This window comes from Salvelinus sp. IW2-2015, linkage group LG20 (genome assembly GCF_002910315.2).
Source record: "Salvelinus sp. IW2-2015 linkage group LG20, ASM291031v2, whole genome shotgun sequence".
NCBI lineage: Eukaryota > Metazoa > Chordata > Actinopteri > Salmoniformes > Salmonidae > Salvelinus > Salvelinus sp. IW2-2015.
Genome location: NC_036860.1, coordinates 57,254,401 through 57,279,944, shown reverse-complemented (window position 1 = coordinate 57,279,944; position 25,544 = coordinate 57,254,401). Strand labels below are relative to the sequence as shown.

At 41.8% G+C, this 25,544-nt stretch overlaps 1 protein-coding gene across 2 annotated transcripts; it reads left to right on the top strand.

Annotated features, from left to right (window-relative positions):
• Nucleotides 1-272: 272 nt before the first annotated feature.
• On the top strand, nucleotides 273-19,145 carry LOC111980997 (mothers against decapentaplegic homolog 4). Of its 2 annotated transcripts, XM_024012102.2 has the most exons (12): nucleotides 273-658; nucleotides 1,282-1,667; nucleotides 1,879-2,053; nucleotides 2,154-2,183; nucleotides 2,288-2,494; nucleotides 2,774-2,905; nucleotides 4,192-4,299; nucleotides 4,591-4,641; nucleotides 4,775-4,958; nucleotides 5,154-5,322; nucleotides 17,227-17,365; nucleotides 17,602-19,145. In XM_024012102.2, exons 2-12 carry the CDS (start codon nucleotides 1,428-1,430, stop codon nucleotides 17,811-17,813), a joined length of 1,647 nt encoding a protein of 548 aa, XP_023867870.1. In that variant the 5' UTR covers nucleotides 273-658; nucleotides 1,282-1,427; the 3' UTR covers nucleotides 17,814-19,145. The 2 variants fall into 2 exon arrangements, with proteins under 2 accessions (XP_023867870.1, XP_023867871.1); XM_024012103.2 differs by lacking the exon at nucleotides 2,774-2,905 and having other exon boundaries at nucleotides 290-658.
• The last annotated feature ends 6,399 nt before the right edge of the window (nucleotides 19,146-25,544 follow it).

Below are 25,544 nucleotides of genomic sequence, written 5' to 3'. Positions count from 1 at the left end.
GTTGCTGTAAATGAGAATGTGTTCTGAGTCAATTTACCTGGTAAAAAAGGGAAAAATATACATTTCTAGGCTATACACAACTAGGAGCAGAACTGATGCCGGAATTTCTTTGTTTTTAACAGACCTCACAGGACTAAACACTTCTAAATGAGTTTGTAGACAGGTTTAACATTTTAAATTACATTTGTCTGTTATGAATGGAAAATCGAATGAACACATACAAACGATAAGAAACCACAACTGATCTTATCAGCCCTAGGGCCAACTTTTAGCCGACCAGCCTGGCCTCTGAACTCGAGCAAAGCGCTCACAAAACATGCGCCCCCTGCTGCTGACATGACATGACAGGCATTGCTGGAGCGATGCACTCACTGGAGTCGCGAGGGCGTTGCAGAGTTTGTTTTTGTAGCTGGCGCTATAGCATTGTTTACGAGTATATTGCAAACATGTTGGTTTTGTTCAGTCACTGGCACAATTGAAAAACGTAAAATACAGTCGCATAATATCCCATAACCAGAAGATAATTGAGTATTGGCTCGAAATTCGATTCAGAAAACACTGGTTTTGTTGACGACTAACGTTACCATTAGCAAGCTTTAGCTATCGCTAAAGTAACTAGCTATGTGCTAATCGGCTGTACTAAACACTGGAGACCCAGGTAAGAAATGTGTGTATTTTTAAGTCCGATAAATAGATAGCTATAACCTATTTGTTGCTTGTATGTAGTTTCCACTGACTATTACAGTTTAACCACATCATCCTTGGATTTGTAAACGACTAACGTTAGCCTATTTAGCTAGCGGTTAGGAAATGTGTCAAGATGTAATAAAAAAAAAAGTAGCCTTTATTTATTTAACTAGGCAAGCCAGTTAAGAACAAATTCTTTATTTACCGGGAAACAGTGGGTTAACTGCCTTGTTCAGGGGCAGAACGACAGCGTTTTACCTTGTCAGCTCGGGGATTCGATCCAGCAACCTTTCGGTTACTGGCCCAACGCTCTAACCACTAAGCGACCTGTCGCCCCAAAATGTCAACTAAGTTAGCTTACTACTGATAGGCATTTGGTAGTCTCTTAGACACGATTTGACGCGTTGTATGCAACGTTAATTTGTTTTTGTAGCTAAGTAATAAAACTTAAGGTTTTGTAGAAAAGTAGCTAGCTAACGTTTTGTCGGCATCATTAATTTGCTGTCAGGCAATGCTTTTCTGCATTGATGTGAAATCACAGAAATAGTAGCAAGCTAGTACAACTAACAATCTTTTCTGTCTCCCCTACTGCAGACTGTCCTTATGTAGAGTGAACAGGACACATGCCATTCTTTCTCGCCCTAGCAAAAGGCTTCTGAGATTGTTTGACTCATTCCTAGAGTGAGAATTAAACATAAGATTGAACTTCAAGTAATAGAGGCTGTAGAACGGTGAGCAAGATGTCGATCACAAACACCCCCACAAGCAACGACGCTTGCTTGAGTATCGTGCACAGCCTGATGTGCCACAGACAGGGTGGAGAGAGCGAGACCTTCGCCAAGCGAGCCATCGAGAGCCTCGTCAAGAAACTGAAGGAGAAGAAAGATGAGCTAGATTCTCTCATCACAGCCATCACCACCAACGGAGCTCACCCCAGCAAGTGTGTCACCATACAGCGCACCTTGGATGGACGGCTGCAGGTAATGGGGTAGCAGAGTCATTTAATATTAGGGCACCAAAAAAAGTGTTTATTGGACAAGTTCAGGTAGTCCCTCCCTGTTTCAGTCCCATTGGTGCTTAACGAATACCAACTTGCTGATGGATATAAGATATTACACTCACATTACGGGCTGAACTATTTTCTCAGATGACTGCTGTGCTTAGTTCATAACACGTCTTCTCTGCTCTCAGGTCGCAGGGCGTAAAGGCTTCCCCCATGTGATCTATGCCAGATTGTGGCGGTGGCCTGACCTGCACAAGAATGAACTGAAGCATGTGAAATACTGCCAGTTTGCCTTTGACCTCAAAGCTGACAATGTGTGTGTTAACCCATACCACTACGAGAGGGTGGTATCACCAGGGATTGGTGAGTGGGATTTGTTTTCTCCTTTCTCTTGAATACTGTTGTTTAACCCCTCTGAATTTTAAGTTGGATCTTATTTGTGTCCCTCTACTTCTCTTCACAGACCTTTCAGGATTGACTCTTTCAAGCTCAGGTAAGGAAGGGTCTTGCCCTGTACTAGTAATTTGCAGTTCACAACAGAGGATTCAAGTGAAGTTCCCCAAAACGTTGACCCTCTCACCCTCCCTGCCCTGCCAGGCACACTCATGGTCAAAGATGAGTATGAATTTGAGAACCAGCCATCTCACTCTGGTGCGGATGGCCACCACCAGACCATCCAGCACCAGCCCTCCAGACCAGGGGGTCCCCAGGAGTTGTTCAGCAGCTCGGCTCTGCTCCCTCCCCCTGAGGGCAGCAGCTCAGCCTCTACCTCTGCCTTCTCCAGCCTCGCTGCTGGAGCCTCAAGTGAGATACTGCATTGTGTTTAACCCTCCCCTGTCTTGCAGTTCATTACTCCCCTTAAATGTAACACTTCATTTTGTGGTGAATACGCTCCTGACATAAATACAGGATACAGTGGCTCCCTCATACCCCAGTCAGGGTCATGCTGAGAAGCTTTTTCCTTTTTCTGAGGTGTCATTCCTAATCACTTTTGTTTGTGTGTCTCTGTATTGTGGAGTGTCTGGGTGTGTGTATGTTTTTCCTACCCACTCACTCTGGCCCATCCTGCTCCTGCCTCTGTAGCCCAGTCCACTAGCCTTCTGTCAGGGAGCCATAGCACTGAAGGGCTGCGGCAGCTATCCTCAAGGCCAGGCCCAGGGCCTTCACAGGGGCAGAGCGGCTTCCCCCTGGCACAGAGTGCCACATACCATCACAGTAAGCACCCACACTTGGCCCTCCACATTTCATACAATACCAAGTTTGGGGTTAATTCCATTTGCTTCTTGAATTTACCGAATTTAAATGGAATTGACCCCAGCCCTGTCAAACACCGTTAAAGTGAGTGGGCACCTGCATCCAACAGCCTAAAAATAACAGCTTAGCACTCACACTGCCTATGTCACTAACAATCACATAAATTACCTGCACTTTCAAACAATCATTACAGGTAGCACTCACATTCATCTGCACTCCATAGACCATGACAATGGAAACGTACGCTGAGTGTAACAAACATTACGAACTCTTTCCATGACATTTGCTCCCGAGTGGCGCAGCGGTCTAAGGTACTGCATCTCAGTGCAAGAGACGTCATTACAGTCCCTGGTTCGAATTCAGGCTGTATCACATCCGGCCGTGATAGGGCGGCACACAATTGGCCCAGCGTTGTCCAGGTTTGGCCGTCATTGTAAATAAGAATTGGTTCTTAACTGACTTACCTAGTTAAATAACAAAATACAAAATAATAATAGACTGACCAGGTGAAAGCTATGATCCCTTGTTGATGTCGCCTGTTAAATCAATCAGTGTAGATGAAGGGGAGGCGACCGGTTAAAGAAGGATTTAAGCCTTGAGACATGGATTGTGTATGTGTGCCATTCAGAGGCTGAATGGGCAAGATCAAATATTTAAGTGCCTTTGCACGGGGTGTGGTAGTAGGTGCCAGGTGCACCGGTTTGAGTGTGTCAAGAACTGCAACACTGCTGGGGTTTTCATGCTCAACAGTTCCCCGTGTGTATCAAAAAGGGTCCACCACCCAAAGGCCATCCAGCCAACTTCACACAACTATGCATTGAAGTCAACATGCGCCAGCAACCCTGTGGAATGCTTTCGACACCTTGTAGAGTCCATGCTCTGACGAATTGAGGCTGTTCTGAGAGCAAAAGGGGGGGTGCAACTCAATGTTAGGTAGGTGTTCCTAATGTTTTGTACACTCTGTACTTCAGCCAGCCCACAATTTCCTTCCCTGTTGCTTTTCACCGTAACCCCATTTACTTCTCTGAATCTGGATGTTTTCTCAAAAAGCTTTTCAGCATTACCACATTGCCTCTCTAGGGGGTTAATTCCTCCTTCGTCAGTTATAGAATTCCTCTCAGTCCTGTGACCATAGTCCGTTGTTATAGTTGATTAGGTATGTGTTGTGTGATTGAGTTATTTTTAGCCCATGGTATTTTCTATCTGTGCTTATGGTCTGATGCAACTGGTGAATGTTCTGCTTTCAGATGCCGCCTCAGGCTGGCCGAGAAATGGGAACTTCACCCCCTCAGTGCCTCACCACCAGAATGGGCACCTGCAGCACCACCAACCAATGCCCCACACCCCACACTACTGTGAGTGGCTGTGTTATCCCCCCTCTCTGGGCATATATCTAAGGGTGCTGCCAACATCTGAGCCTTACAAATTCTATATCCCTCAAAGCAACAAGCTAACGTTGAACTAATGCAAAAATTGAGTTCTTGTAAAAGGAAAGAGCTGTTTCCCAGAAAGGATGTAAATGTGCACATATAATGTCAAATAGTCAATGTTATGTCATTCGACATTCATTTGTACTCCTTTGAGCTGAGCAGTACAAACTACACCAAACGGCACCGTTGTCTTAATTACATGACATTCTCTTCCAGGGATGGTCAACAATGAGATTGCATTCCAGCCCCCCATCTCAAATCACCCGGGTGAGTCTATGTGAAACGTTACTCAGAGAGTTAGTTCTGTATGTACGGTATGTGTTCCCATTTGATCCGGTATGTGTTGTGAAATAGTACAGACACCATGTGAATTGAATGTTGTGTTCTTGTTCTGTTCCAGCCCCTGACTACTGGTGCTCCATTGCCTACTTTGAGATGGATGTTCAGGTGGGGGAGACGTTCAAGGTTCCGGCCAGCTGCCCCACGGTGACAGTGGACGGGTACGTGGATCCCTCAGGAGGGGACCGCTTCTGCCTGGGCCAGCTCAGCAACGTCCACAGGACAGAGGCCATCGAGAGAGCTAGGTACTCTACCATATCAAATAGAAAAGAGGAAAGATGTATAGAACAAGGAATGATTTAATGTCTTTGCTAAATGAAATGGCTAAGCAGAACATCATCCATAGTTTTGGAAAAATACACTAGCAAAATGGGAAGGCTTTTACATTTTTTTTTTACTGTTTGTCTCTGTCTTATTCTTTCCTTCCTTCCTGGCTTTAGACTTCACATTGGTAAAGGGGTGCAGCTGGAGTGTAAAGGGGAAGGTGACGTGTGGGTGCGTTGCCTTAGCGATCATGCAGTGTTTGTGCAGAGTTATTACTTGGACAGGGAGGCAGGACGGGCCCCTGGAGACGCAGTGCACAAGATCTACCCCAGCGCCTATATCAAGGTGACAGATTTTATTTCAGTATTATTCTAATGTATTCCATTGAGGTTTTGTACTTATTATTATTTATTAATAATAATATTATTATACTTATATTCTTATTGTTGTCACAAAGTTGAGAGTTGACTACTTGGGAAGGTTTATTGTTTCAAAACAGGTTAAAATCCATTAAGTTTTAGACTGAACCTAGGGATGGGTACACAGTATCCAATAATGATGAAGCAAAAACAAGTTTTGAAATTTTTGCAAATGTATTAAAAATAAACATATCACATTTCCATAATTATTCATACCCTTTAATCAGTACTTTGTTGAAGAAAGTCTTAGATATGGTACACCTGTATTTGGGGAGTTTCTCCCATTCTTCTCTGTAGATCCTCTCAAGCTCTGTCAGGTTGGATGGGGAGTGTCGCTGCACAGCTATTTTCAGGTCTCTCCGGAGATGTTTGATCAGGTTCAAGTCTGGGCTCTGGCTGGACCACTCAAGGACATTCAGAGACTTGTCCCAAAGCCACTCCTGCATTGTCTTGGTCATGTGCTTAGGGTCGTTGTCGCGTTGAATGTGAACCTTCGCCCCAGACTGAGGTCCTGGGCGCTCTGGAGCAGGTTTTCATCAAGGATCTCTCTACTTTGCTCTGTTCATCTTTCCCTCGATCCTGACTAGTCTCCCAGTCCTTGAAGCTGAAAAACATCCCCCACAGCATGATGCTGCCACACCATGCTTCACCGTAGGGATGGTGCTAGGTTTCTTCAAAGCGTGACACTTGGCATTCAGGCCGAAGAGTTCCATCTTGGTTTCATCAGACCAGAGAATTTTGTTTCTCAAGGTCTGACAGTCCTTCAGGTTCCTTTTGGCAAACTCCAAGCAGGCTGTAATGTGCCTTTTACTGAGGAGTGGCTGCAGAGATGGTTGTCCTTCTGGAAAGTTCTCCAATCTCCACAGAGGTCACTGTGTTCTTGGGCACCTTCAATGCTGCAGAAATGTTTTGGTACCCTTCCCCAGATCTGTACCTCGACACAATCCTGTCTCGGCGCTCTACAGACAATTCCTTCGACCTTATGGCTTGGTTTTTGCTCTGACATGCACTGTCAACTGTGGGACCTTTTTATAGACAGGTGTGTGCCTTTCCAAATCATGTCCAATCAATTGAATTTACCACAGGTGGACTCCAAGTTGTAGAAACATATCAATGAAAACAGGATGCACCTGAGCTCAATTTCGTGTCTCATAGCAAAGGGTCTGAATACTTCTGTAAAATGAGGTATTTCAGTTTTTTGTGTGTTTTTAAGTGTGCAAAAAATCTAAACCTGTTTTCACTTTGTCAATATGGGGTATTGTGTGTAGATTGATGAGGAACATTTAGAATAAGGCTGTAATGTAACAATGTGGGGAAAAGTCAAGGGGTCTGAATACTTTCCGAATGCACTGTAAGTATACATTTTTAGAGAAAAAAAGATTGGTCTATTTCAACAATGAAAAGGCTTGGTCTAAACTAAATGATCAATTTGCCATTGTTACGTACAAGGATATACCATGGCATTTTAAATTCTGAAGTGACTAAGGTTTCAGATTTTCTGGAAACTCGATTTGTCGTAGCAAAAAAAAATTGATTTCTGCGCTTGTGCAGGATTTTTTTTACGCCAGCTTTATAGCTGCAGCTCAGTGCTCCGCTGCATTTTGATTGGCGATGAAAGCCTTTGTCTGGTGTAGCCTACACACTTCATGTTGTAAATAAAGGACATGGTCGACATGTTCCAACTACTGCATTCCATGTCTCATTAGGCTGTTGAGCATAAGCGCGATTTCATGTTGTTTTCTCAGCAGGAGTTGCAGCTATTTAATAAATGCAGCTATTTATTTACATGTTGTACACAAGACATGTTCGCACAAACTCGCAGATAGTTTTTTACCCCAATGCAAAACTCAAGTGGGGAGTTACATACAACTATCTAGGTAGCATATCACACATAAGCAACACACACACAGTAATTAGCGATTGAATGTTCATTTTTTCATTACCATTGCCAACATTGGCTGAGCAGGAGGCAGGCAGTCAAAGTAGTAGTGTTGTTTTTCAACAACTCTGGCTAATGGCTACAATATGACAGCAATTATAAAGATTAACCTACATCACACAAAATGCAGATTGTTTTTTCTCTAATGCAATGTATAGGGACTGTGTCCTGCATGTGCAACTGCAATATCCGTTACAACAGACAGAGAAGCTTGTAGCCTCCATAATGGCCTTGAATGCTTGTTCAAATCGCTACAGGGTTTTTATTTCAGCCGTTCAGAAATGAGGCAGAGACATACAGTAGGCTACATCATAATGGTTCAGAAGAGGTAGAGAGTAAAGAGAGAAACATGAAGGGAGGGGAAGTGAGCACAGCTACGTAGATTTTTTGTTGCGTAAAATAACAAATGCACAGAACGTGATCCGTAGCTTTGAGAAAGTGGTTTCCGGCAGGGCGGGTTAAACTCCCTATTCGCTGCCACAGCCTTTTAAATTCTTAAAGGTCAAATGCAGCTGTTTTTATCTCTATCAAATCATTTCTGGGTAACAATTTAAGTAACTTACTGTGATTTGTTTCAGATCAAAATAAACAAAAAATAAACAAATAGCTTCTTAGCAAAGAGCAATTTCTCAAGTAAGATTTTTGCTAAGACTGTCTGGGAGTGGTCTGAGTGAGTAGTCCAGAACTCCATCCCACCAAAACAGACTGAGATTTCAGGCGGTCTTTTCAAAGTGCTCTTACACTAAAAGGGCATTATCATAATTTTCACAGTGTTATTCCAACCTCATAGTGTGGAAATATTTATAGAGCGCTGGAAAACATGTTTTTGACTGCACTGGGCCTTGAATTTAATAAAACAAACCTTTTAATGTAATTTTTATGACATGCATGCCCGGTAACTTACATACACCCGTGTTTCAAGTGTGTAGCTTGTTGTTTTGGTCGGCCAATCAAAGCTGCACTACAGTCAGAGGCTCAATGTGTAGCAAGTGAAGTGAGAGATCTTTAATCAATGCAAGATGGAATTAAAATGACTCAATTAAAAGTGAGCTAAATGAGAGGGATTAGGCCAACAGGTAGGCTGTGGGTGTTTATTTGTAGACTAGGACAGGGAGAAAGAAAGCACAGCAAAATGTAGTAGCTAGCTGGCTAGCTTGTCTACTGTGCAGTCAAGACCAGCACTATCAGATGGGGTGATAAATAACCAATGGCAGCTACAAGTCTCTCTCACTCTCTGCTTGCCCTGCTCCCCCGTCTCACACACAGCGGCCCCTCCCCCGCCCACTGAAGCAGCAGCCGAGAGCCACCATCTCGCCCTCCTGCAGCAATAAGTGCTCAGGTTAAAAAACAAGTGAAAATATATTTCGGCTAGGGGGTGCTGATCTTGTCATACTCGTAATCATATCCGTTTTTATCACACTTGATACTCATCGGATTTACTTGTGATTGGATAACCCGTACGTGTGTTTTAAATGCTGGTAAAGCATATACGATACCAGTCAAAAGTTTGGACACACCTAGTCATTCAAGGGTTTTTCTTTATTTTTACTATGTTCTACATTGTGGAATAATAGTGAAGACATAACAATGAAATAACACATATGGAATCATGTAGTAACCAAAAAAGTGTTAAACAAATAAAAACACATGTGAGTTTCTTCAAAGTAGCCACCCTTTGCACGCTCTTGGCATTCTCTCTAGCTTCATGAGGTAGTCACCTAGAAAGCATTTCAATTAACAGATGTGCCTTGTTAAAAGTTAATTTGTGGATTAATTGTGGTTAATTTCTTTATGCGTTTGAACCAATCAGTTGTGTTGTGACAAGGTAGGGGTGGTATACAGAAGGTAGCCCTATTTGGTAAAAGACCAAGTCCATATTATGGCAAGAACAGCTCAAATAAGCAAATTGAAATGACAGGCCATCATTACTTTAACCTTTTGACACTACAGGGGGTGCTGTTTCAACTTGGACATTTATCGTTCCCAAATTAAACTGCCTCGTACTCAATTCTTGCTCGTACAATATGCATATTATTATCTATATTGCGATAGAAAACAATCTCTAGTTTCTAAAACCGTTTGAATTATGTCTGTGGGTGAACCAGAACTCTTTCTGCAGCGAAATTCATGACAGGAACTGCGAAGGTCTGAAAACGAGGCTCTGTTCTCAGATCAGTTTAAAGCTCTGTATGTATCCTATGGGTCGACATGAACTGCACCCGCCTTCCCCTGGATGTCAGTAACCAATGAGAAGTGGAATGGAGTTTCTACGTAGATCTCAACCTTATAAAAGGCCAAGGAACGAAGGGAGCTCTCTTTTCGACATTCGTCATTACGCAAAGCAAGACCTCAGATGGCATTTTGAAACGCTCAGTTATCAGCCTTAGATATATCCGTCTGTAATTTAATTCGATATAGGTGTTAGAAACATCATAACGAAGTTATTTTAAACCGAGTTATATCAGTTTATGCGAGTATATTGCTATTTTCGGAATTTCCTTAGTATTGCGTTTTGAGGATTTGGGGCATGTTGTGGCCACATAGCTATTGTTAGCTGCTAATTCCGAAGTTGAAGACGACGTTTTACAACCAAGCAACGATTCTTTTGGACAAAGGACACCTTGCCAAGATTCTGATGGAAGCTCGTCCAAAAGTAAGAGCTATTTATGATGTTATTCCGTATTTATGTGGAAAAATGTAAACGGATTTGTCCGCCATTATTGCGGCACTAGTCTGGCTGTAACGCACCCTGTATGTCTAGTAACGTTAATTTTAAAAATCTAACTCAGCGGTTGCATTAATAACTAATGCATCTTTCATTTGCTGTCCAACCTGTATTTTTTAGTCAAGTTTACGATTATTTATTGATTAGATTAGGTGCCTTTCCAAGATGGCGCCGGCCAGAATGCATGCCCTGTTGCCAGCTGATCACATTGTATAACCACGATTTGTGCTGCTAAATATGCACATTTTCGAACAAAACCTATATGCATTGTGTAATATGATGTTACAGGACTGTCATCTGATGAAGTATATCAAGGTTAGTCCAAAATTATATATCTTTTGCTGTATTGTTACGATCGCTAACCTGTGCTGCTGGTAAATTTGCTTGTGTTTCTGGCTATTGTGCTAAGCTATATAATGCTATATTGTGTTTTGCTGTAAAACACTTAAAAAATCTGACATATTGGCTGGATTCACAAGATGTTGGGCTTTCATTGTCTGTACGCTGTGTATTTTCAGAAATGTTTTAAGATGAGTAATTAGGTATTTGACGTTGGTCTCTGTAATTATTCTGGCGCTTCGGCACATTTCAGATTGCAGCTGCAATGTAGAACTGTGATTTATACCTGAAATATGCACACTTTTCTAAAAAAACATATGCTATACAATAAATATGTTATCAGACTGTCATCTTATGAAGTTGTTTCTTGTTAGTGGCTTAATATACTTTATTTGGTCGAATTGGTGATAGCTACTGATGGAGTAAAAAACTGGTGGAGTAAAAAAGTGGTGTCTTTTGCTAACGTGGTTAGCTAATAGAGATTTACATGTGTCTTCCTGTAAACATTAAAAATCAGAAATGATGGCTGGATTCACAAGATGTGTATCTTCATCTGGTGTCTTTGGACTTGTGATTTAATGATATTTAGATGCTAGTATTTACTTGTGACGGCTATGCTAGGCTATGCTAGTCAGCTTTTTTACTGTGGGGGGTGCTCCCGGATCCGGGTTTGGGAGGAATTAGAGGTTACTTTAAGACATGAAGGTCAGTCAATACGGAAAATTAAGATTTTTGAAATTTTCTTCAAGTGCACTTTGCAAAACCATCAAGCGCTATGATGAAACTGGCTCTCATGAGGACCGCCGCTGGAAAGGAAGACCCAGAGTTACCTCGGCTGCAGAGGATAACTAATGAAGTTACCAGACTCAGAAATTGTAACACGACACATCTATACACATCAACTGTTCAGAGGAGACTGCGTAAATCAGAATTGCTGCAAGAAACACTACTAAAGGACACCGATAAGAAGAAGAGACTTGCTTGGGCCAAGAAACACAAGCAATGGACATTAGACCGGTGGAAATCTGTCCTTTGGTCTGATGAGTCCAAATGTGCGATTTTTGGTTCCAACAGCTGTGTCCTTTTGAGACGCAGAGTAGATGAACGGATGATCTCCGCATGTGTGGTTCCCACCGTGAAGCAGGGAGGAGGTGGTGTGGGGGTGCTTTGCTGGTGACCCTGTCAGTGATTTATTTAGAATTCAAGGCACACTTAACCAGTATGGCTACCACAGCATTCTGCAGCGATACGCCATCCCATCTGGTTTGCGCAGGGTGACTATCATTTGTTTTTCAACAGGACAATGACCCAACACACTCCCAGGCTGTAAGGGCTATTTGACCAATAAAGAGAGTGATTGAGTGCTGCACCAGATGACTGGCACTCCTTCAAGTCTGTTGGAAAAGCATTTCAGGTGAAGCTATTTGAGAGAATGCCAAGAGTGTGCAAAAGCTGTCAAGGCAAAGGGTGGCTACTTTGAAGAATCTCAAATATAAAATATATTTTGATTTGTATAACAATTTTTTGGGTTACTACAAGATTCCATATGTGTTATTTCATAGTTTTGGTGTTTTCACTTTTATTCCACAATGTAGAAAATAGTAAAAATAAAGAAAAACCCTTGAATGAGTAGGTGTATCCAAACTTTTGACTGGTACTGTACCTCAAGTGCGCATTACTGCTCTATCACTCAGAGCGCATCGTTGTGTTCGTTCACTCATTCACACACATTGTTCGAAGGTAAACGTTAGGCTTGGGCGGTATCCAGATTTTCATATCATCTCATGCCAGGATTTACGGTATTACCGGCATAGCACAAAAGGGGGCTTTAAAAACGCAAGTCCTCTATTACCAGAATGCTATCAAAATTAGCACAAACTAATAGCGAAATCACATAGCTAAATGCTAACACGCGAAAACGAACAAACTAATTGCAAAGACAGTCATCCAGCTCAAAGTTATACAAGCATAGCTAGTACCTACCGAATGTGTGGACATTTACAAGCAAAAGTGAACGAGAGAAATTGTGCAAGTGAACAAAGTTGTGATGCATGCTTTTCTGAAGAAAGAGCAGCATCTGTACGCGGAGCAGAGGAAAAAAAAAATGCTAGTAGGAAGCACAGGGAAAAAATTACTCATCCAGAGCCCTTTGACTTCTGGCAGAAAGCCGTTGAAATATATCTGATGGCAAACATGATTTTAGTGTCGCCGATAGACAGAACGCTATGGACTCACCAGCTTCCGCTTTCTCCTGTCGTGCTAATTACAAACAAACAGGTGACTGGCTCAACTGTTCTGGAGAACTATGTTAAGCTTCATAATGTGACAGGTGAAATGAAGAACGCAATCTGCTTTATCTCCTTACATATTGCACAAGTTGAATGCAGGTATTAACTTTAAAAAGTAGCTACAAATATTCAAATTCATAGAGAAACTTAAATAGTTTTGAAGGTATTGAAAACCCATCACGTGGCTTTTTCCAAATACCCTGATAGACGGTATACCGCCCAAGCCTAGCAAACGACACCGACAGATCAAAATGCACATGATTTACTTAATTGGTCCTATTAAATTATCAACAAAATAGGCTAATAAATAGCATGGCTGGCTACTACTCCCTGCATTTATTCCAGACAGATTTAGATGAAGGTAGGCTAATTCGCTTGTCCCATATATTGTTTCACTTTGGAGAGGAGCAAAGCTTTTCTCTCCCAACACTTATGCCACATTTGTGCGATCAAAATAAACTATCTACATTTATTTTTATTTTCTAATAATCTGCCGCTCGGTGAACATGCCTAAGCGAGAATAAATAATAGCAAGCAAGCATGGGCTTGGATCACGACATAACGACAGCAACTGCTTGTTTGCGGAGGACTACAGGAGCGAAGTAGCTACTCTTAGCAAGCAAGAAGCAAACCTACATAAACTACTGGGGAACCCACGCCCACCTACTTTTTATTTTTCTTCCACCCCAGTAGCCGGACGCTGCTCTGGTCTGGTGGAAGTTTCACTGCCGTGCCGGCTCTCCACAGCCGACTGGCCGGTGCTAGGCAGGGTTCCATGCCAGAATGGGTGTCCCCCTTCCCTGGAGAACAGAGCTGTTCTCCACCCAACCAGCCATGGAGGTATATCACTCGCCGTGGAAGTCAAAGAAAGCATCCTCTGGCAACGGGGGTCTCCATGGAGATGTTGAGCCCGGGAACTGACACAGACCAGAAACCGCTTTGCCGCCCTTGAGCCAGAGGTTCTAGTGCCTTCGTCCTTGGTGGCTCCCCAATCAAGATCGGATCCGGTGGCTTCTACCTTCGGGTTCAGATCCTCGGAGCTCCCAGCCTCACTAGACCTCGAGGCTGCCTGAGAGACTGACCCATTCAACATCACCAGCTGTCATCATAGGCAGCTCTATGGTGAGAAACATCTCGGTCCCTCGGTCCCCAAGGCAAAAACCCTGTGCTACCCAGGAGCACGAGTACAGGACATAACAAGGCTGCTTCCGACTGTTCTACCACAGATGCCGGGAGCTGACATTGTTGTAGTCCATGTGGGGTCAAACGACATCAGGAGGGCTAGCTCGGAACATTTGAAAATGGATTTTAAAGAACTGATTTTAGCATTAAAAGACTCAAAAAAAAACGGCCAATAATTTCAGGTCCGGTACCATCGTTGGGCCGCGGATGTGAAAGATTCAGCAGACTGCTGGCATTACACATCTGGCTAAAAGACTACTGTAGCTCTGCTGGAGTCACTTTTATTGATAACTTTGACACCTTCTGGAAACAGAAGATACTCTACAGGAATGATGGAGTCCATCCAAATCATCTTTGCTCCTGGACTCAAGGCTGCGTTGAAACAATGACTGGTAAATGATCCAAGACCTGCTCAGTTAATCCCTACCATTGTGACAATGAGTCGTCATAATGCACATGATCTTATGGGCATTGGCAAACACAATGTAAGTAATTTAATTTATGTACCCCTAATTGCACCAAATACATATTTTTATCCTACAGCTATTGTAAGCAGTAATCATGGGCCTATAAACCAGAGTTACACTGTTAGCACTGAGGCGGTGTGCAATAGTAGGAAGACCACTTTATGCAGCTCACCCTGTACTATCAGCTCCAATGTAAATAACATGAGTAAGTCTACCTCTGATTAGCTTCCCAGTAAAGCATTAAAAACAAACAACCCAGAAAAGTGCTAAAAATAGCCCATATTAACGTATGTAGCCTAAGAAACAAGGTCCATGAAGTCAATAACTTGCTTGTAACAGATGACATTCATATTCTGACTCTCTGAAACTCACTTAGATAATACCTTTGATACAGTGGTAGCAATACATGGTTATGCCAACGGGGGCGCTGTTGCGGTCTATATTCAGAACCATATTCCTGTAAAGCTTAGATGAGGAATGGAAAAATTTTATGGTTGAGAGGGATGAGGCAAAAGGTATGGCAATTAAGTCTGGCAGCCCAACTGATTGGCAAATGTACTACAAATTAAGAAACCATGTGATTAAATGAAAAGACAAATAAACTACACTATGAAACAAAGAAATTATATAAAGAATGATAGTAAAAAGCTTTGGGGCACCTTAAATGAAATTTTTTGGGGGAAAAGCCAACTCGGCTCATTCATTACAAAGCCCACTGATATTGCAAACTACTTAAATGACTTTTTCATTGGCAAGATAAGCAAACTTAGGGATGACATGTCACCAACAAATGCTGATGAAAGACAAGAATTGTACTTTTGAATTCCGTAAAGTCAGTGTGGAAGAGGTGAAGAAATTGTCAGCTTTTGACATTAGTGCAGCTTTTGACATTATTGATCATAGTTTGCTGCTGGAAAAACGTATGTGTTATGGCTTTACACCCCCTGCTATAATGTGGATAAAGAGTTAGACAAGTAGCAGAACACAGAGGGTGTTACTTCCAGCCTCTCAAATATAGTCCAGTTAGAATCAGGAATTCCCCAGGGTAACTGTTTAGGCCCCTTGATTTTTCAATTGTTACTAACGACATGCCACTGACTTTGAGTAAAGCCAGAGTTTCTATGTATAGGGATGACTCAACGCTACACACATCAGCTACTACAGCGACTGAAATGACTGCAACACTCAACAACGAGCTGCAGTTAGTTTCAGAGTGGGTGGCAAGGAATAAGTTAGCCCTAAATATTTCTAAAACTAAAAGCATTGTATTTGGAACAAAACACTCACTAAACCCTGAACCTCAACTAAACCTTGTAATAAATAATGTGGAAATTGAGCAAGTTGAGATGACTAAACTGCTTGGAGTAACCCTAGATTGTAAACTGTCATGGTCAAAACATATTGATGCAGTAGTAGCTAAGATGTGGAGAAGTCTGTCTATAATAAAGCGATGCTCTGCCTTCTTAACAACACTATCAACAAGGCAGGTTCTACAGGCCCTAGTTTTGTCGCACCTTGACTACTGTTCACTCCTGTGGTCAGGTGCCACAAAAAAGGACTTAGGAAAATTGCAATCGGTGCAGAACAGGGCAGCACGGCTGGCCCTTAGATGTACACAGAGAGCTAATATTCATAATATGCATGTCAACCGCTCCTGCTGTCTCTAGAGATTTGAAAACAGCAGGTCGGGACAAGTAGAACAGGTCAGGGTTCCATAGGCAGAACAGTTGAAACTGGAGCAGCAGCATGGCCAGGTGGACTGGGGACAGCAAGGAGTCAACATGCCAGGTAGTCCTGAGGCATGGTCCTAGGGCTCAGGTCCTCCGAGAGAAAGAAAGAGAGAATTAGAGAGAGCATACTTAAATTCACACAGGACACCGGATAAGACAGGAGAAGTAACTCCAGATATAACAGACTGACCCTAGCCCCCGACACAAAACTACTGCAGCATAAATACTGGAGGCTGAGACAGAAGGGGCCAGGAGACACTGTGGCCCCATCCGATGATACCCCCAGACAGGGCCAAACAGGCAGGAATATAACCCCACCCACTTTGCCAAAGCACAGCCCCACACCACTAGAGGGATATCTTCACCACCAACTTACCATCCTGAGACAAGGCCGAGTATAGCCCACAAAGATCTCCGCCACGGCACAACCCAAGGGGGGGCGCCAACCCAGACAGGAAGATCACGTCAGTGACTCAACCCACTCAAGTGACGCACCCCTCCTAGGGACGGCATGGAAGAGCACCAGTAAGCCAGTGACTCAGCCCCTGTAATAGGGTTAGAGGCAGAGAATCCCAGTGGAGCGAGGGGAACCGGCCAGGCAGAGACAGCAAGGGCGGTTCGTTGCTCCAGAGCCTTTCCGTTCACCTTCACACTCCTGGGCCAGACTACACTCAATCATATGACCTACTGAAGAGATGAGTCTTCAGTAAAGACTTAAAAGTTGAGACCGAGTCTGCGTCTCACATGGGTAATGGAGCTCTATAGGAGAAAGCCCTGCCTCCAGCTGTTTGCTTAGAAATTCTAGGGACAATTAGGAGGCCTGTGTCTTGTGACCGTTGCGTAGAACTAGCCAATAATTGTTTAGAGTGCACAGCGCTTCACACTGAGTGAAAGAGATGTGTGCTGGCAGCTGAAAATTACTTTTTTCTGAACACATAATTACCAAAAATACTCATGTCATTATCGTATTTGTAACATTCTCCATATCCGTTACCATACTTGTTTTGTCTGAGTACTCGGCACAGCCCTAATTTTGACAATCTGGATATCTGGAAAATATTTCATATGATTCGAATAGTGAAATGATTTCAGATGCCCCTATCCCTTCTACCCTATTGTGTGTAGGCCCTAACCCTGCCTTTCCCCCTTGTGATGTGCAGGTGTTTGACCTGCGTCAGTGCCACAGGCAGATGCAGCAGCAGGCAGCCACAGCCCAGGCGGCAGCCGCAGCACAGGCAGCAGCAGTGGCTGGAAACATCCCCGGGCCGGGCTCTGTGGGAGGCATCGCACCCGCCATTAGTGAGTCTCTACATAATATTCATCCTTTAACCTGTCTGCCCAGCAATATATCCATTTGTCTTGTCTCAGAGCATCTCAGGACCTCACAGAAATGGGGAAGTGTATGTACTGTCTCAGATATGAAACTCTTTATTCCCCCGAGTAGGTAGTGAATAACTGAGTGATTCATTCTGTCTGATATGTAGCACTAAACTACAACCTTTAACCACTGAGTGTTTTTAACCCCCTTCCTCCAGGTATGTCTGCGGCTGCGGGTATAGGAGTGGACGACCTGCGCAGGCTGTGTATACTGAGAATGAGCTTTGTGAAGGGCTGGGGGCCTGACTACCCCCGGCAGAGCATCAAGGAGACACCGTGCTGGATTGAGATCCATCTCCACCGAGCCCTGCAGCTACTGGATGAGGTGCTGCACACCATGCCTATCGCTGACCCCCAGCCTCTGGACTGAGTTATAGAGCGGCAACACACGAACTGTCCATAGCCAGCCATCCCTTGAACTGACTGATGGACTGCCCATGCCCCGTAGGCTAGTCCATCTTAACTATCATCCCGCTATCTGCTGTGCTGAATGGGATGAGAGCAGAGGAATATATATGATTTATATTTTCTACCCGCTGGCATCACAGCCAGCCAGAGTTCCAGCTCTGAAGATACCAGCTCATGAATCCGTTTTCTACTCGCCTCAATCAGGATACACAGTCATGACTCATGGATGCTTTTCATTCTGTTTTTTCTATTCATAAATATCTATTTTCATACCTTCCTATTCATGTCAGTTTATATACTGTATTTTTGAGTTTGCTATGTTTTTTAAATGACATTAGCTTAAATTAGCACTTTATTGGTTTGCTTTTCATGTGCTTGTTTTCAGTATGTTGATTGTTTAGAAAATGTATTTCGGTATGCAGTGTGAGGTAGGTTTCCACATTTATATTTGAAAGTAGGTATGTGTGTCTCAGAATATTCAGCTTTTGTAGCAATGAGTGTGATCCAGGCCAGAGCTTTTGGAAGATGGTGTTCACATCACTGACTTAAATTAATATTTCAGATGCCTCAATGTCTAGACAGATGGCGGTTGTACATTTCAGTTTCGGTCCATTTTTATCTCCACCACTATAAGTTCTGTAAACATGACTTGGAAGAATTGACTTAAGGGCTATGATGATACCAATATCGCAATATTTTTTTCTATGGCAAAAATGAAAACATGAAGCAAACCAAACTCTTTGATCCTTTTAAAAACCTGCTGTATGGAAAATATTTTGCTATAGCTTGGAGAGAAAAAATAAATTGAACTCTGGATGACAACATGTTTGTGTTCAACCATAGGGCTGTTTTCCTAAAGAAGTTAAATCTGCTTTGAGTTTTGTTTCCTTGCCATGACGCTAACGAGTATTGCGATACTGTTATCGTCCCGCCCTGGACTTGTGATGACATTCCTTAGAGATATTGGAGGAAAGTCTGAAGCCATATTGATACCAAATGGACCCATATGAAAGGTGTAAATGGTCATAGCAGTCATGTGAAACTTGTAAATACATGTTTTTAAGACCAGATTCTGCATTTGGTCCCCAATTATGGATTCGAGAATATTAGCAATCATGTGGGTCTGGATTACTTGTCAGTTTACAATTATAAATAACAATATTTTATACTCATTTTGCTACCTAATTATGACCATCTATCATGTTTTAAAGAAAGTTATGTAGGCTAAGGAAGCAGTGCTCATTCTTTACCTTAATACCTATTAATGGAAATAAAATGTATTATATTGAATGTGTATTATTTCTGTTTGGTGTTTTTATTCCTTTGCTTGGTTTTATCACATAGCTGCATCACTCCCCACAGAGCAAGATTTTTGGACGTTGGTCGCATACTCAGATTATCTTTTGGTATTTTTATATTAGTCCACTGGTAAGACATAACCTGACATGCAAAACATATAGGATTTTCAAGAAGCTAACAAAAACAACTGGGAACTCTCCGACTTCAGAGCGTTCAAAACAACTGGGAACTCAAGCTCCGACTGGGAAAAATAGTTAAGTCATCCAACTTGGGAACACTGACCTCTTTCTAGAACTCACTTTCCGACCTGAAGCTCACTGACGTCATTATTTAACCTCTTATTTCTCAGAGCTCCCAGTTGTTTTGAACACCACAAGTGTCACTTGTCACATTAAGTATCATATATCTTGAAAACTTGACTGCTGACATGCAAAACATTTTGGGACTGTATTGACTGGAATAATGGGAAAAAAAGACCAAAAGATGGTTTGAGTAGATATTTCCTCTAAGCAACGGGTGGCTGTCCTATTGCCTCTCACCAGAAAATGTGCCGTTAATTTCCCGACAATTCTACATGTTGAATCGCCACCGTTCGCCATACAGCAGGTGATCACTAACACTGCTTTTATCCGTTCATCTTCTCGGTGTGTCCACTCTCTATGACAACTTAATTGAGATACAACAGCCATGACAATTATTTTCAACAAGAAAAAGTTTATTAATTTAAAAGACAAGCCACAAATTTTAAGAAAACAACACTAAGCTAGCCTGAGCTCAAGTCTGAAATATTCAGAAAACCAAACTACGTGTCTTTAATAGTTCCTATATTTTCATCATTACGACAAACTAAATGTTAATATATGCCTTTATAAATATAAAAGTTTCCCAGTTTTCCTCATCTTTTATGTAAAATACACAATACAAATCACCCTACACTTATTGGTTAGCTCTTGCCAATTTAAGAAGATATAATATACTAGCTGAGAGGTAACTTGAAACAACACACAAAAAGAAAGTCACTTGAGATATACAGTATGTATATACAGGTAACTGCCAAAATAATGGAAACATTAACATAGTGTCTTAATAGGGCGTTGGGCCAGCACGAGCCAGAACAGCTTCAATGCACCTTGGCATACAGTGCCTTCAGAAAGTATTCACACCCCTTGGCTTTCTCTACAATTTGTTGTTACAAAGTGGGATTAGAATGGATTTGTCATGTTTTGTTAACAATCTACACAAAATACTCGGTCAAAGCGTAAGAAAAAAATCTAACATTTGTAAAAATAAAATGTTGTTTACAAAAATAAAACAAATATATCTTGATTAGATACGTTTTCAACCTCCTGAGTCAACACAGAATAACCTTCGGCAGCGATTACAGATGAGTCTTTCTGGGTAAGTCTCTAAGAGCTTTGCACACCTGGATTGTGCAACATATGTCCATTATGCTTTTAAAAAATTCTTCAAGCTCTGTCAAATTGGTTGTTGATCATTGCTAGTCAACCATTTTCAGATCTTGCCATAGATGTAAGTCAACACTGTAACTCAGCCATTCAGGAACATTCACTGTCTTCTTGGTAAGCAACTCCAGTGAAGATTTGGCCTGTGTTTAGGTTTATTGTCTTACTGAAATGTGAATTTATCTCCCAGTGTCTGGGGGGAAAGCAGACTGAACCAGGTTTTCCTCTAATCAAATCATATCAAGCTTTATTTATACACAGCACATTTCAGACATGGAATGCAACACAATGTGCTTTACAGGAAAAAAATGTTTTTAAATAAAAGCTGAAATATTTACTACACAACAAACATATGATAGGATTTTGCCTGTGCTTAGCGCCATTCCGTTCCTTTTTATCCTGAAAAACTCCCCAGTCCTTAACGATTACAAGCATACCCATAACATGATGCAGCCACCCCTATGCTTGAAAATTAGATGAGTGGTACTCAGTAATGTGTTATGTTGGATTTGCCCCAAACATAACACGTTGTATTCAGGACAAAAAGTGAATTGCTTTGCCACATTTTTTGCAGCATTATTTTTTAATCTGTACAGGCTTCCATCTTTTCACTGTCAATTAGGTTAGTATTGTGGAGTAACTACAATGTTGTTGATCCATCCTCAATTTCCTAACTGTTTTAAAGTCACCATTGGCCTGATGGTGAGTTAATTACTTCACCATGCTCAAAAGGTGTCCATCTTTGTGAGGAATTGGAAAACCTCCCTAGTATTTGTGGCTGAATCTTTGTTGGAAATTCCCTGCTCAACTGGGGGACCTTGCAGATAATTGTATGTGTGGGGTACAGAGATGAGGTAGTCATTCAAAAATCATGTTAAACACTATTATTGCACACAGAGTCCATGCAACTTGTGAGACTTGTTACGCACATTATTACTCCTGAACTTATTTAGGCTTGCCATAAATACTTGACACAAGACATTTGCTTTTCATTTTAAATTAATTTGTAAAAATTTCTAACATTATGGGGGTATTGTGTGTAGGCCAGTGTCAAGAAAATCTCAATTTAATCAATTTTAAACTCTGGCTGTAACACAAAAACATTTGGGAAAAAAAAAATTGGGGGTGTGAATACTTTCTGAAAACACTGTAGAAGTGTCTGGAACTCTATGGGAGTGATGCAACACTATTCTTTCACGAGAAATTCCATCATTTGGTGTTTTGTTGACGGTGGAAAACGCTGTCTCAGGCACCGCTCCAGAATCTCCCACAAGTGTTCATTTGAGTTGAGATCTGGTGACAGACGGCCATGGTATATGGTTTACATTGTTTCATGCTCATCAAAACCATTCAGGTGACCACTCGTGCCCTGTGGATAGGGGCACAGCCATGCTAGCCAAAACAAGGGCCTGCCCAGCATTTTTATACATGACCCTAAGCATGGTGGTCATTGCTTAATTTTAATTAATTCAAGAACCACACCTTTGTAGAACCACCTACTTTTTAACATACTTTGTATCCCTCATTTACTGAAGTGTTAACATTATTGTGGCAGCTACCTGTATATGAATACAATACATTATCCAAAACGAGGAAAAAGAGAAATCAATGTTTTTTTGGCTGAAATAAAACTCATCCAAAAATAACAAAACAAATATTTAAGGAGACAGTAAATAAATATCCTTTCTTCCCATTTTGTCTATATTTACATCTTGGTTACATCTGGGGAGTTTTCAACTAAAAGGTTTCCCCATAAATCCACTGCCAAATGCGTGTGCTTGCATTAGAGCGTGCTACAGCGGGCCACAACTCACTAGACTGTCAAATGGCACTTAAAATAGATCAGGAAAATATTACAAATCATACTGAATAAAGCAAACATACAGCAAATCAGTGAATATCATACAACAAAAGGAAATGATCGTGACAACAATGAAAGTGATAGTACAGTGTTGCTATTGGCAAATATCCCAGTCCAGTTATACTTCAATCTTTGTTAGTTTAGTGATACAGTAAATCTATACAATAGTAGTTCTCTCCTAATGCGCAGTCCAACAGCAAATATCTGGAGCAAGCTCCATCCATTGTAAACTGTCCTGTGTGGTCATAGGTCAGTAACAGTTGACCAGTAGTCATAGTTTGGATGAGATCAGGATCAAGGGTAGAAGTGTACGATCCCTCAGGCCCATATCCTCCTCTCACTGTGAGCAGCCATTTTCACCTCACTACCATAGAACGCCTGTCTAAAGAGCCTGTATCTGGAACCATGGAGTCAGACCAGAGACGTAGGCCCCCCTGCCTGGGCAAAATCAAAGGCACTGGGTCTCTTGTGGATCAGTGAAGCTGCCGTATTCTCACCCCTCCCAACTGACATAGTTTGAGAGGAGTTGATATGTTTTGCAGAATGTCAAGATTTTTTCCTTTTCAGTTTTTTGTTGTAGTTGCTGGATTTAACCTTTTACGTTGGAAATGGGCTCAATTATCAAGGAACCAAAAAGGAAAGGCCCTAATATTTTCAATCTTAAACAAATATAAATGTACGACTTTTTGTGAATGGTCAACTATGAATAAAACACAATTGATGTTAAAACAGGCAGGTTTGATGAGGTTACAGAGTGAATACAGCATTTACTGTCTGGCACATATAAAAAAAATAACTAATTAGATAAACCAACAGATTCTATCAGCACAAAAAAAGGCATGCAAGACCAAAAAAAGCACTTTCAAGAATCTAAAGCACATCTGTAAGCCGTTTGCACTCCAGGCACAAATGAATACACATTTAATCTTCAGTATTTTCATGACAAAAAGGTCAAAGTTCAAGAGCCATATCTAACGGCATGTTGGGTGACAGTACAGTCATTAAGAAAGATCTTGTAATTTCTGTGAGGTCAGAGTTTGGCATGTAAACAAATGCCCAAAGGCCTTCAATTACCTGTAAGCAAGGTCAATGACCTTCAGTTTAAAGTGAATGCACTTTATCTTCCGTGAAAACGAATGAAAGGCAATATAATTCTACTTGTCCTTTCTCATATACCTGTAAAGAAAATGTAGTTTATCAAATAAATCCACTTCCACTGAAAACATAATTCCAGTCCTTTTGCAGGTACATTTTGTTTCTCAGTAGTAAAATTCTTCAGAAGTTATAATTCCATTTTCAAGACTGGTTTAAGCATGGATACATGTGCATAACTTAAGAATAATTTCTCAAATAGTAAAACAAAAGCACTATGAATACTAATAAATGAAGTCGAGGCAAAGCATTGGTGCAGACAGTTCTCCAGATGAGAGTTAAAAAACAGAAAGGTAACTTCAGTAGTATCAACAACAAGATTCTTCCAGTTCAACACATTTTTCCTGTGTGTTCTCCATTTCCTAAAAGCTATCAATAACAGTTCAAGTACAAAATGTGTATCCAGTGTCATCAGAGAAGCTGGTCCCCATGCCCCCACCCATTTCACAGTCAATCAACCAATCACAGAAGAGCTACAAAAGAAACAATCACAGATGACAATCAGATCAACCACATGAAAGCAAAACAAACAAAATGAATACATTGTATCATCCTTATATAGATATATATATATATCTTTAAATATCAGAAAATATCTACTTTTGGTCCACTATACAAATATGCACTTTAGAACGGATAGAATAAGGGGTGATAACGTTGTGGACTAAGAACTGAAGGGGCTGAAATGAGTGTGTATTTTAGCTGTGTGTGGTGTAAGAGGCATGTATAATGTTAGTGTGCAGTGTTGAAGGAGTAATACGGTTATGAGTATATCAGAACAAGTTTGGTGACTGTGCTGTACGTGTCAAAGGGCTGGCAACGCTGGTGTGAGGTAGGGTGACTAGTGGGTGTGCTCAAACACATGTTCAGACTCATTCATACACACACACAATCAACATCTCAATCAAGTCCTCCCATCTGCACATGCACACACACTTCACCCAATAGCAGAGGCCAAAGCAGGAGCAGGCCTCGAGTGTGGAAAGAGTGAGAGCAGGTACGAACAAACAAACAAAACATTTCATAGAACCAGCACAGAGAACTCAACAAGCACCTCTGAACCTGCATCTCTCCAGCCCTGCAGTAACACTGATGAGCCAGCCCAAATCCAGCCACAAGTCACCAGAGAGACAAAGTTGTTGCTGGGACAGTAACGCAGAGGAGCTGTGTGTGTCTCGGTGTCTCTGTGTGTGTGTGTCTCTGTGTGTGTGTGTGTGTGTGTGTGTGTGTCTCTGTGTCTCTGTGTGTGTCTCTGTGTATGTGTGTGTGTGTGTGTGTGTGTGTGCTATCCTTTCCCTCAACCACACAATCAGTCAGGACTACATGGACAGCTGCAGTAAGGGTTATTAAGGCACTACGATGAAGCCGAGGTACATAGAATCCCTGACATTCACTCTGCAACACGGCACTGTTGGGACAGGAAACAGAACACGCAGCACCCTCGCCGTGGTAACTGTGGCAGCCATGACGGCTCTCTTTCACTCTGCCAGTTTCCTCTGGTTGATTGGTTTTTGGTCCATTCAGAACTCAAGAAATCTACAAAAAACACACCTACAGTACTGAGAACATATCAGTAGATAATAAGTCCAACTAATGTAATTTTGTCACACTATCGAGCATCTAAACCCAACCAAAACAAAGCCATAAGTCATGTGCATCCCACACTATGCATGAAGGGCGTAGAAAAGCCAGTGTTGTAGAAGTGGTGTACTACAGCTTGTCTGTCTAACCTCGTCTCTCTGTCTCTACACAGTAAAACAGCATAAATAACAGAATGTCTTCCTTCATGGGCAGAACTAACTTCATGGCTAAAAGCCATTAGTGCTTATCAGGGGATCAAGGCTACAATTATACACTATTCAATAAATCATAGGATGCCAAACACCACATTACAAGCAATAAGCAATCATAATCCACC

Coding starts and splice junctions, on each gene's coding strand:
- LOC111980997 (XM_024012102.2), top strand. CDS start 1,428: ATGTCGATCACAAACACCCCCACAAGCAACGACGCTTGCTTGAGTATC. Junction 4,642..4,774: donor CCCCATCTCAAATCACCCGG/GTGAGTCTATGT, acceptor GTTCTGTTCCAG/CCCCTGACTACTGGTGCTCC. Junction 17,366..17,601: donor AGGCATCGCACCCGCCATTA/GTGAGTCTCTAC, acceptor CCCTTCCTCCAG/GTATGTCTGCGGCTGCGGGT.